General features: G+C 39.8%; 1 protein-coding gene across 1 annotated transcript; it reads right to left on the reverse strand.

Annotated features, from left to right (window-relative positions):
* Positions 1 to 54: 54 nt before the first annotated feature.
* On the reverse strand, positions 55 to 11,109 carry LOC129867080 (aspartate aminotransferase, mitochondrial-like). Its single transcript, XM_055940241.1, has 10 exons — positions 10,915 to 11,109; positions 9,903 to 10,059; positions 9,604 to 9,732; positions 9,439 to 9,498; positions 9,165 to 9,326; positions 8,932 to 9,036; positions 4,155 to 4,305; positions 3,874 to 4,039; positions 3,632 to 3,782; positions 55 to 3,435 (listed from the first exon to the last, which is right to left on the reverse strand). Exons 1-10 carry the CDS (start codon positions 10,992 to 10,994, stop codon positions 3,313 to 3,315), a joined length of 1,284 nt encoding a protein of 427 aa, XP_055796216.1. The 5' UTR covers positions 10,995 to 11,109; the 3' UTR covers positions 55 to 3,312.
* Positions 11,110 to 13,113: the final 2,004 nt, after the last annotated feature.

The following is a 13,113-nucleotide window of genomic DNA, read 5'->3' on the forward strand; positions in this document are numbered from 1 at the left end:
AGTTCCCTTTGTGCTTGAATCATTGCTGAAAATGAAGAATCTGACATTCACACAAACTGTGCAACCATCTTTATTTTACGGAGAACTTACACTGGTCTGACATTAATGAAATCTGAGAAACTCAGAAGATTACAGTGCACAATCATGATGATCAGATTTGTACCATTCAAATGAACTTCGGTTTAATGAATCTATGACAGATGTGGATAGTGATGTTGGCCAGAAAAAGATCAGGAGTACAGTAGTTAAAAATCTGTGTCTATTCGGAACAGATGCTTCCACCTAATGTGCAAAATAAAACAATTCTAACTCCTGAGACCACATGGTGTCAGAGTCCTGGAACCTCAGAGCAGGTGATTGAAAACCCATTCAAAGCTTCTACTGACATGCTTTAGAACATTTGTGACCCTGCATTCCATAATGTACAAAGTGGAGTCCACCATTAATCTTGTTCTTTCACAACACAAAGTAAAAACCAGTGCTTGGCTTTGAGGGAAAGTGTGTTACAGGGCGCCTGAACTGTGCTTTCCATGGCCCCTCAGAAAAATACACCACAGGAGGCTGCTGAGGGGAGGACTCCTCCTAATAATGGCTAGAATGAAGTGAATGAAATGGTATCAAACATGTGTTTACTGCATTCGATACCATTCCATTTATTTAGTTCTAGTGATGACTGAGCCCGCCCTCACAAATGAAGGTGCCACCAGCAGCCTGTGATGTACAGTACACCACTGAAAGTCAGAGGGCATCTTAAGGATTACATTTGACTTTCAATGATGTTCAAAAAAATCAGAAGGCATGGGAGTAAACGACAATGTGCAAGCAACAAAACACCTTTCATGCTCCTGAAATTGAGAGTTAAGAGTTCATACAGTATACAGCATATATTACACACACTACCGTTCAAAAATTTGGGGTCACTTAGAAATGTCCTCGTTTTTGAAAGAAAAGCCATGTTTTTTGTCCATTAAAATAACATCAAAATTATCAGAAATACAGTGTAGACATTGTTAATGTTGAAAATGACATTTGTAGCTGGAAACGGCAGATTTTTTTATGGAATATCTACATAGGCGTAGAGAGGCCCATTATCAGCAACCATCACTCCTGTGTTCCAATGGCACGTTGTGTTAGCTAATCCAAGTTGATCATTTAAAAGCTAATTGATCATTAGAAAACCCTTTTGCAATTGTGCGCACAGCTGAAAACTGTTGTTCTCATTAAAGAAGCAATACAATTGGCCTTCTTTAGACTAGTTGAGTATCTGGAGCATCAGCATTTGTGGGTTCAATTACAGGCTCAAAATGTCCAGAAACAAAGAACTTTCTTCTGAAACTCATCAGTCTATTCTTGTTCTGAGAAATGAAGGCTATTCCATGCAAGAAACTGAAGATCTCGTACAACGCTGAGTACTACGCCCTTCACATAACAGCACAGACTGGCTCTAACCAGAATAGAAAAAGGAATGGGAGGCCGTGGTGCACAACTGAGCAAGAGCACAAGTACATTAGCGTCTAGTTTGAGAAACAGATGCCTCACAAGTCCTCAAGTAGCAGCTTCATTAAATAGTACTCGCAAAACACCAGTCTCAACGTCAACAGTGAAGAGGCGACTCCGGGATCCTGGTCTTCTAGGCAGAGTTGCAAAGAAAAAGCCATATCTCAGACTGGCCAATAAAAGTTTAAGATGGTTAAAAGAACACTGGACAGAAGGGCAGCATCCCGGAGTCACCTCTTCACTGTTGACGTTGAGACTGGTATTTTGTGAGTACTATTTAATGAAGCTGCCAGTTGAGGACTTTTACATTTAAGTCATTTAGCAGACGCTCTTATCCAGAGCGACTTACAAATTGGGACATTTGAGGCATCTGTTTCTCAAACTAGACACTAATGTACTTGTCCTCTTGCTCAGTTGTGCACCGGGGCCTCCCGTTCCTGTTTCTATTCTGGTTTGAGCCAGTTTGCGGTTTTCTGTGAAGGGAGTAGTATCCAGCGTTGTACCAGATCTTCAGTTTCTTGGCAATTTCTCACATGGAATAGCCTTCACTTCTCAGAACAAGAATAGACTGAGTTTCAGAAGAAAGTCTTTGTTCCGGGCATTTTAAGCCTGTAATCAAACCCACAAATGCTGATGCTCCAGATATTCAACTAGTCTAAAGGCCAGTTTTAATACTTCTTTAAATCAGAACAGTTTTCAGCTGTGCTAACATAATTGCAAAAGGGTTTTCTAATGATCAACTAGCCTTTTAAAATGATAAACTTGGATTAACTAACACAGCGTGCCATTGGAGCACTGAAGTGATGGTTGCTGATAATGGGCCTCTGTACACCTATGTAGATATCCCATTAAAAATCAGCCGTTTCCAGCTACAATAGTCATTTACAACCCTAACAATGTCTACATTGTATGTCAGATCAATTTGATGTTATTTTAGTGGACAAAAACTTTTGAATGGTAGTGTATATAAATAATCTTTCATTAAATGGTACAGTATCAGTGGGAGATGTGGCAGTTGTTGATTGGTAGACAGTGCTCTTCCATTACAACAGCAAAATAACATCCTTAGCACACATTGTGGCTGGCTGATCATCACAATCAGGGACTCCATGCAGCACATTTCATCCCACATAAGACAAGTGCCATGACCCCAGTACCATCACCTAGAAAGGTTCCACTGGCATTAAAGTTGAAACAAAGGTTTGTAGCACCTGACATCTTTTTTGAAAAAGGTTTTGTAAATGAATCCTTAATAAATGAGATGCACATTTCAATACAATTACCTTAAAGAGACAGTATCTTTAGGAAAGAATTTTCTAGAAAAATGTCTTAACCATTATTACTTTGGTGTTCCATATCACAGCCAATAGTTGAGCCCAGTTCTTAGAGACAGGGTGTGCTCAGGCCAAGTGAGAGGACATGCTGCAATATAAGACGTGATTCCAAACAGTGATATTGTGCTTGTTAGTTTTCATTGTCAAGTATGACTTACACAAGATATTTTGAGCTCATGACCACTGCATGCATGTCTGAGGGAGGGTAAAAAAAGATTCAAGAATTCCATGGATATTTTTTCAGGGAACTGCACATTTAAAAACCTAGTCACAGATAGTCCAACATACAATATCTAGACAATGCCAACAGAAAATGCCAAATAAAAAGTAACCCTATGGTATCTTATTACTTTTGAGTCTTCCCTAAAGGAAAGCAGAGGAGAGGATTAATTTACATAAAAGTTGTTTTGTTTTTCTTGTCTGAAGCTACCGCCCCTCTATCCTCTGGTGGTGACGATGGTGTGACTCCTGGTTAGCCATCTCACTTGGTCACTGCATGGATACCTTGTGCAAGGTAACCCACATTGCCAGAGGTGACGCCAGCCATGGAGATACGCCCATCCTTTGTCATGTAGACGGAGAACTCCTTTGTGAGGCGCGCCACCTGCACAAGTTGGAATAGTTACTCATTACGACTCATCAACTGCATATTAAGCAATTTAATATCTAGACAGATACTTATAGTATAGCCATGTTCAATGTTTCATCCAATGATTCCTTACCAGTAAGTAACCCAATGGAAATCACATACTATATTATATTATGAGACAGTGTAGAGTCTCAGCACACAGTTACTCTACCTGTTCAGGCTTCAGCCCTGTGAAACAGAACATGCCAATCTGGTCAATGACGTGCTGCCAGTTCTGAGTGGAGCCCTCCTTCTTCAGGTTGGCCACTAACAGCTCCCTCATTGTGATGATGCGGTTAGCCATGCCATGCACCTCCCCCAGCCTAGGTAGAGAAGAGCCGTCACTCAGCTGGGCCCGTATCATGTTGGCTATGGGACAATTGAAATACGACTCTTCGTGGATGACTTACTCACCACTCTTTGTACAGGTCTGGAGTATTGAGGATGGTGGCAGCGATGCGTGCCCCGTTCATGGGAGGGTTGGAGTAGATGGGCCGAATGAGGATCTTCAGCTGGGACTCCACACGCTTGGCCTCCTCAGCATCCTTACACACGACAGTGAAGCCCCCAACACGCTCACCTGAAGACATCACACACCACCACACAAGGCATGTTGATTATGCTTATAAATATGGTATTTTGTTTTCCCCAAAACATTATCCTCAAATTTGACCAATGCAATTATCATAACTCACCATAGAGACCCATGTTCTTAGCAAAAGACTGAGAGAGCACAATGTTGTGGCCTTGCTCAATGAAATAACGGACAGCCCAGGCATCACGGTCAATATCACCACTGGCAAAGCCCTGGTAGGCCATGTCAAAGAAAACTAGGAGGTTCCTTTTCTGGAAGAGAAAAACATGAGAACTTGTTATGTACAGTACCGTCAGAAAGTATTCACAGCCCTGGACTTTAAAAATTAAAACAAACGACTTTGAATATCCCTTTGAGCAGTTATTAATTAAACTTTGGATGGTGTATCAATACACTCAGTCACTACAAAGATAGAGGCATCCTTCCTAAGGAGAGGAAGGACACCACTCAGGGATTTCACCGAGAGGCCATTAGAACAGTTAGAGTTTAATGGCTGTGACAGGAGAACACTAAGGATGGATCAACAACATTGTAGTTACTCCACATTCTTTTATTTTACCTTTATTTAACTAGGCAAGTCAGTTAAGAACAAATTCTTATTTTCAATGACGGCCTAGGAACAGTGTTGTTCAGGGGCAGAACGACAGATTTTTTTTAATTTTCTTTTTTTACTACTATACTAATCTAAATGACATAGTGAAAAGAAGGATGCCTATACAAAATAAAAAAATTCCAAAACATGCATCCTGTCTGCAATAAGGGACTGAAATAAAACATACAAATGTGGCAAACAAATTAACTTTATGTCCTGAATACAAAGCGTTATGTTTGGGGCAAATCCAAACACAGCACATCACTGATTACCACTCTTCATATATTCAAGCATAGTGGTGGCTGCATCATGTTATGGGTATGCTTGTCAAGAACTAGGGAGTTTTTTTAAAATAAAAAGAAACATAAGAGCTAAGCACAGCCAAAATCCTAGAGGGAAACCTGTCTCAGTCTGCTTTCCAACAGACACTGGGGAGACAAATTCACTTTTCAGCAGGACAATAACCCAAAACATAATGGCCAAAATATACAATAGAGTTGCTTATCAAGATGACATTGAATGTTCCGGAGTGCCATAGTTACAGTTTTGACTTAAATCTACTTGCAAATCTATGGCAAGACTTGAAAATGGCTGTCTAGCAATGATCAACCACCAACTTGACAGAAATTTTAAAAGAATAATTTGCAAATATTGTACAATTCAGGTATGCAAAGCTCTTAGACTCACAGCTGTAATCTGCTAGTGCTGAGCAATCAATTTAAATTTCTGTAATTTTTTTAGTTTTTAAACAACTAATTGACCAAATGTCAGAAATTATTTGAACTCCATTTCGTTCTGTTTTTTTTCCTGTGAGCTCAATGCGCACATTGCAGTTTCTCTAGAGATAAATCATATCCAGCCTGAACTCTGCGATGTAGTAGGGAGTTGTTGTTTCCAACAGGGCAATATTCTATGGTTTAGTGTATAAAACGTGGTAATTAACTACAATGACCATAATCCACTGCACATCTACTTGTCCGGTCTGTTTCTTTTATGCCTGCTACGGAAGAGGCAGAAGAATGCATGATCGTGAGGGGATAGAGAGCAGCTGTTGCTTTCCTAATCTATCGCTAACCAGGGCTTGTACACAGTGGCAAGTCAAGGACTTTCAAGTACCTTTTCAAGCACTAATATTTATTTTCAAGGACCATCAATTTGCAAGTTTCTATACGCAATTGTTTCTAGTCGCCACAAGATGGCAGTATATCGCCACAACTTCATGAAAAACCCCAACTAACTTACTATTTATTATTCATCACTACCTTACAAGTTCTACTCAATATGTTTCACTAGATACATGAGTGGTAAGTCAGTACTGATGATGTTCACCGATTTCCTTATATGAACTGTAACTCAGTAAAATCTTTGAAATTGTTGTGTTTATATTTTTGTTCAGTGCACATATTACATTTCTTTATATTTAAATAGTCTTAATATTTCACTACATTTTAGGTCCACCTTAGTTAACTATAGAATGTTGTATTCAATACCCATTTGAAGAGAAAAATGTTGTTTGATAAAATTAAAGATTCTCTCAGGGGACACTATTTCAATTTAAGGGGACAACATGGGTCCCAGACCCCGAGTTGGGGAACCATTGTACTACTAACCTCTCTCCCTGCTTGATTCAATGTTTCCTCTCTCTGTGTATCTCCTTTGCCTCCTTCAGCCTGACTCACCACTTGTCTGTCTCACTACTCACTGTAAAGAAAATGCATTTTGTTATGAGAATTTATAGTAGTCCATATTTTGATTATAGCTAGCTTAATTTCAGTCAACTGCTCCTGCTGAGGTCAGGCTCAGTTCAACGTTAGCTTCTAACTTCATCCTTCTAGCCATCTAGTTATAGCTAGCTAACTTGATAACAGCCAGACCCCTTATACTACCTAGCCAGCTAGACATCGGACTGAAATATCGACTATTTACCAGTTGTACACTCATTCTCAGAGTGAGGGGTTTTTTGTTTTGTGAGATGTCTGTTGACACGGCATGAGGCGAGGGATGTTTTTTTTTTTTAACTACAAAAACCACTGTCGGCGGCGTCTCTCTACCACTTGCCACTGTAGGTCTGGGCTGAGGTAGTTCGTTTCACTTCTCGGCCTCTGTCGTGGGCGGAGTTTCCCATCGGACAGAGTGGTGAGTGAATGCACTGCTAAAAAGGCAAATCCGGGGGAGCAGGAAACATAACGAGCATACATGAATCATTCATGATTCCACTCGTTCACATAGGTAGGCACGATTAGAACTCAGATCAAGAAGCCTTCTGAGCGTTGCTCAACGCTGGGAACGCAATAAGTGAGTAAATGATCAATAAAAAAAGGCGAGTAAATGCTATTTCACAAATAAAAAGGTGCGTAAGCAGCATTTACCCTCTACTACATCCCTGGGTGGGTCTGGCAAAACCATTCATAGAAATCTAGATCCCGCAGTCAGGGTTGAATCTACATTTGCCCGGCATTTAAGCACCTCAAGCAACTTGCACGAACCCTGCTCCAACTGAAAATACATGATCTAAGTGATTGATAGTTGGTATTCAGCAATCATAAAAGTATGCTTTATTTACCTTGAAGAACTACAAAATAGCGACTTTGTCACAGCATATGCAGCAGGTCTATAGAGATGATGATGACTTGGAATTAAATAAATAAACAAATGTAATACACACAACAACTGAAATATGTTAAGCATTAAAGAGCAGTCACTATCATCATGGGAGTTTTATTAATTGTGTTGTTACAGCATTCAACCTAAATAATCGAAATCCGTGATTTTTTATTTTATTTTTTTAATCGAACTGACCTCAAAAAGCACTGATCGCTGCCAAAGGTGATTCTAACATGTATTGACTCAAGGTGTGAATAATTATGTAAATGAGATATAGGCATTTCATTTTCAATAAATTTGCTAAAATCTCTAAAAACATGTTTTCACTTCGTCGTTATGGGGTATTGAATGTAGATGGGTGAGATTTTTGTAAAATATTGAATCCATTTTAAATTCAGTCTAACAACAAGATTTGGATTCAGTCAAGGGGTATGAATACTATCTGAAGGCACTGTATTTTGGCCTGGTTGGTGGATAATTAGGTTTCATAGGGCTACTGGGTCATTCCACCAATTTAATACATTTTTTGTAGTAGAAAAAAACATTTGTTTCACCTAATTTTAACATTGTCATAAAGAGCATGTGTTCAACATAATAAAAAAACTAATTTCAGTGTAAACTTAAAACGACTAAAACCAGATATAAAGTATGTAGAAAAGATAATGACCTATATATTTTTTTATAATATAATTTTTGAGAACTAACAATCACCAAAATAAAATCTAGACAGTCAGGGAGAATGTAAAATTCCCAAAACAATGAAGTTAGCCGTATTGATTTAGTTTTATATTTAAGCAAAAGAACACAGCAATAGCCATGGAAAAATTCATAAAATTGCAGGAAATTAGCTTTAAAACTGCAAAATTAAGTATTGCCACTCTACGGAGAAATGTGTCGAATTGCAGGAAATGGATTTTAAAATGCTAAATATTCTACACCGCCAAGATAGGGGCCTCAAATGTTTTCTCAAATTCAGCAGCCCACCAACTAAAACTGTAACAGGGTTGACTTTTCATCTTAAAATCAGCCATAAATCCTCTTGTGACAAGGGGAATGGAAACTTGTTGTGTGCAACAGAGGGGCAATTGAATGCAAGCTTCATTGCCCAAAAATTATTGTTAAAACATTTCTAGCCTGTTAATCTATGGGTAACAGGTTTGATGTGTTATTCTCGACCCGTTCCGTTTCCCACCACAAAACACCAGAAAATGGGCAAAAAGAGTAGAACCAGCTCACCTGCTTTTACACCATGATTTGACTATCAGATGTTCAAGTTTCTTTTAAAACAATTTTAAAAAAGGAATAGTTTTACCATATTAAAAGGAGAGTTCAGTTCACTTAACAGGGTTGACCTTAAAATTAGGGACAGGTTTTTATTTTACCTTAAAATTAAATCACATGAAATGTTGGGGTTAAGTGGGTTAAAATCTTCCTAGAAGTCACAGAGGGACATGTCAAAACTCTGAATTTTGGCACTTTAGCAAGACAATATTCATATAAAAAATCTGATTTAAAAATGTGTTCACGTTGTCTATATTAAAAAGGGCACTTCATTTAATATAACAGGCTTTTCAAAGTCTATATTTGTGCACAATTTCTACCTAAAATATCAAAGGGACGCAAAAGGCACTCATTTCATGGAACGACCCTACTACATCACTTTATATTCAGTTGTGTTTACCTTCACCAGGTTAGCAATCTCCTTCCACTGCTCTGGCCGAGGGTCCACTCCTGTGGGGTTGTGGGCACAGGCATGAAGCATGATGACACTTTTCTCAGGAATTTTCTGAATAAGAGGAAACAATAACATTTGTTTATCTATAATCCAGCAGTTACTTGGAGTACACATTGATAGGAAGAGTACAATGTGTACACATTAGTAGGGGAAGATTAGGCTTCTGTGCCATGTCTTACAGAGATGTCATTCAGGGCTCCCTGGAAGTCAAAGCCACAGGTCTTTGGGTCATAGTAGGTGTATGCCTTCAGTTGCATCCCAGCGTCTCTGAAGATGGGTGTATGGTTCCCCCAGGAGGGCTTGGGCAGGTACACGTCCCTGGCCTCTGTATGGAAACGGGACTGAGGGAGGGGTGCAGGAACAAATAGAGTGGGGAAAAGAAGAGACTTTCATTCATTAGCATTCATGATGATGGTTAGATCTGTAAAAAAGCAAAAGGATCAGGGCTCTTACCAGGAAGTTGGCTCCGATTCTCAAGGACCCAGTTCCAGAAATAGTTTGGACAGTGATGTTCTGGGAACAAGGAATAAACAACACACAGTCAAAATAAGGCTTCTAAAGCTGTGCTGTAGAATGTGGAATCAGGATGTCTGAGGTTCCAGGAAAGGCTCGACTTACCCTGCCACTCTCGATAACCTCATTGTTGTCTCCCAAAGCCAGCTTGGCGCATGCCTTGGTAAAGTCCCCCAGACCACCAATAGCCAGGTATTCTTTGTCCAGCTTCTTTGCAGCAATCTGAGCTTCAGCCTAAGAATACAGAGGGTAAAAGTCAAGCCAAAGTCTGTTGTTCTCTGTGTCAAAGTGATTGTAAGCAGCTAGGCTGACGTCTTTTTAACTTATAGTCTCATAAAATTTGGCTGATTCTCATGTTATAAGGTTTATAATGACTATCATCATCAAGCAGTGATTGAACACACCTTGCGAACACAGCTGAGGACATATGGTTTGCCCTGATCATCACGGTATGCTCCTACACCCAGATTAATCTTCTTAGGGTTGGTGTCACGCTTGTAGGCCTCTGACACCCCCAGGATGGGGTCAGGGGGACCCATCTGCACCTCGGACCACCATGAACTGAAACAGTTGGAGAGGGAGATTGAACCATCCCGTAGAAGATAGAAAGGGTAAATCACAGACTTGCATCAACTCAATTTACACCAGATTAAGTAGTCTGATACCTTTGCACTAAGTAGGATTTGATCCAAATTAGGTGGTGGTAATCCCCTAGCAGTCTGAAGTTGATTAAGCTAGTCTGCTTTCACACACAGGAATGTTGGGTGTGGCAGCATCAACAACCAACCACTAATGTTGCAAGGATGACTGTCATAGGCTTACATCAATGGCTTCATTTGATGGGTCTACCTTTCTTTCAGTGGTCAGCTAGTCACCAGCAATACAGTAATGAAACATGCTTGAAAAGCACTACATGCCCAGCTAGCTCGTTAGTGTTTTGTGACCTTGTTAGTTTTCTACACATTAAAGTCAAATATTTCTGACAGTACTAAAGCTGTTTCAACTCCTCCAACTGCATGTAGTTACTATAGCTGTGGCTATCTGGTTACCAGTTAGCTGCCAAAACACATCGTTGGATCCTAGTTTAGTAACGTTAGGTTAGCTTGCCAGCTAGCTACTGAACAACCTTGGTTGGTGGCGAGGTTGCAAATAGCCAACCAGCCACACAAGGCCTATGAAATCAGTTAACTAACGTTACATCATTGGCTACTTTGCTAATTACCTGGACATGGCTGTGAAAACCAGCTAGCGAACATGCTATTTGTCTTGAGATAGCTAGCAAGCAACCTGCTCCCTTTGAGGGGAAAGACAAAGGGTCGTTCGTCTGCTAGCTAGCTCTGCACTGACTATTTGTCTAAGGCTGTCAGCTAACGTGCTAGCTAGTCAATAAAGCTGTACTCTCGGAGCACATTTTACCTGGCACGAATGGAGCGCACACCCAATGGAGGGTGTACCCAGACGGTAGAAATGATCTTGCTAGATTTCAACAGGGCCATTGTTGGTACTCAACACAACACGCACGGAAAACCGTCTCCTGAGTTCCCACACACTGTACTACGTAGCTCTGCTGTCAATTGCTGCACAGAAGACTAAACTCTTCTTCGTGGCGCTTTTGAGTGCCCCGTAGGTTTGGGAGTAGCATGTGATACATATTATTGCCCACTTGGTGGCAATACAACCCCATAGTAATTTATCAAATACAAGGTCTCCATACAGAAGATTTCACAGCCCATACGGGTTTGTAATGCTATTGTATTTATTAGCCCACCCAGTGTACTTACTTTAAATGTTGACATCTTAAATAAGTTGATAATCAGCTCTTTATTGTCATTAAATATCTCACATTCAAAGATCGATTAGGTTATACAGAGCACAGCCCCAACGGCAATCAAGCATGCACAGCCTTACCTGGAATGCTTTATTTGTTGGTTGCATTCACTGAAAGTGTTACCATTGAAAAATAAGGTTTCTAACAAAGCAATGCAAATGATTACTGTAGCTTACCATGTCCTGTCATTGCACAGTGTCTTTCAGTGCTTTATCACTCCATTTTACAAAAAAATGTATCCTTATGATCTAGAATATTAAATGCAATATTAGTCCATCGTTTATAACTGTGAAATAGATGTGTGGGAATGTTTGTAATTGCAATAAATGTAGAGATTCCCTCAAATGTAGAGACTCCCTCAATTCAAAGGAGAGATTTTTCTATGACTGAGTGATGACATTGCAGATAACATTTTCATGCAGGAAGGACTAAGTGCATTCCGCTGTGTATAGCAAAAGTGAGGTGTGAGTTAGGGTTAGTGAAGCAAAAGTAAGTGTACCTCTATCTGCGAGAAGCCTCTCCCTTTCTTCGCCCATCTTGTATTTCTAGCTTACCATCACCCACACGACTTCCTCTCCTGTCTGCTTCTATATTAGTCTGCCTCTCCTCTCTGATTGAAACAGCAAGTCTGTTGGAAAGGCCATTTTAATATTGTCATCTACAATCTGTGTGGAAAATGGAATGGATTTTAGTAAGTATAGCAGTGGAAAAGCTCTGATAACACAATCAATGAATGTGTAAACATAATCGAAGTTGAGAGAATATAGACTACTCCTGTTATATTATTGGATTCCCTTGTTGCCTTTGTACGGCACCATTATTATTTTGTATCTTGTATCTCACCACACAAGAAGCTATGTGTTGGGATGGCCTAAGTCCATAGCAAATGTATTGCATTGCATTATGGGTTTGTGGGAGGATAGTCCCTTAGGATAAAGACTGGTTTGCCTGTGTGCAATTATCAATGATGCAGTGGGAGGCTTCGAAATGCCTATGTCATGTGCTGATGGCATGTTGTCAGTGTTAGATAACATTATTGACTTAATTTACCATTTGTTAGTTGTCCTGGGCCGGTTCAGTGATTATCACTGGAAATGGGCCAGGCCTCAAAATGTTCCCAATATGGTTTGTTTTAATTGGGCATTGCCTGCATCTGTCTATCAGCTTGCCCCTTCCCTGTACATATATACATATTTCATTATTTAAACAATCTTGAGATTAAGATTTTCAAACTTGTTTGTTTTACTCACAGGACCATCCATGTGTAGATCACAGGCGGCCGGTGGCACCTTAATAAGGTGAGGACGGGCCCATATTAATGGCTGGAATGGCATAAATGGAATGGTATCGAACACAAACACATGGTTTCCATGTGTTTTATACCATTCCATTGACTCCATTCCAGCCATTACTATGAGCCGTTCTCCACTCAGCAGCCCCTTATGCAGATATAAATTATTTTGTAGTATATTGTACAGTAAAAAGGTTAATTTGCAAATAGGTTCAGTATTTATGTCTTAGTCACCAGAGTGTGTATTGGTGTTTGTGTGTGTGGTACTCAGTGGATATACTGTAGGGATTCTAGGCAGGGACATCCATTCGATGAGTTATTTAATTCACTGGAGCTATATTTAAAGAGTACATCAATAAAACACCAAGTTTCCTTTCATACAATATATGTTTAAATAATGAAAGGTATCGTCATGTATGAAACTGTTCTCTCTTGTTCTCCTCTCCGTGTGTCTGATATCTAGTCATAATATCAGTTATTAGTTAAGATCAGGATG

Source organism: Salvelinus fontinalis, chromosome 12 (genome assembly GCF_029448725.1).
Source record: "Salvelinus fontinalis isolate EN_2023a chromosome 12, ASM2944872v1, whole genome shotgun sequence".
Lineage (NCBI taxonomy): Eukaryota > Metazoa > Chordata > Actinopteri > Salmoniformes > Salmonidae > Salvelinus > Salvelinus fontinalis.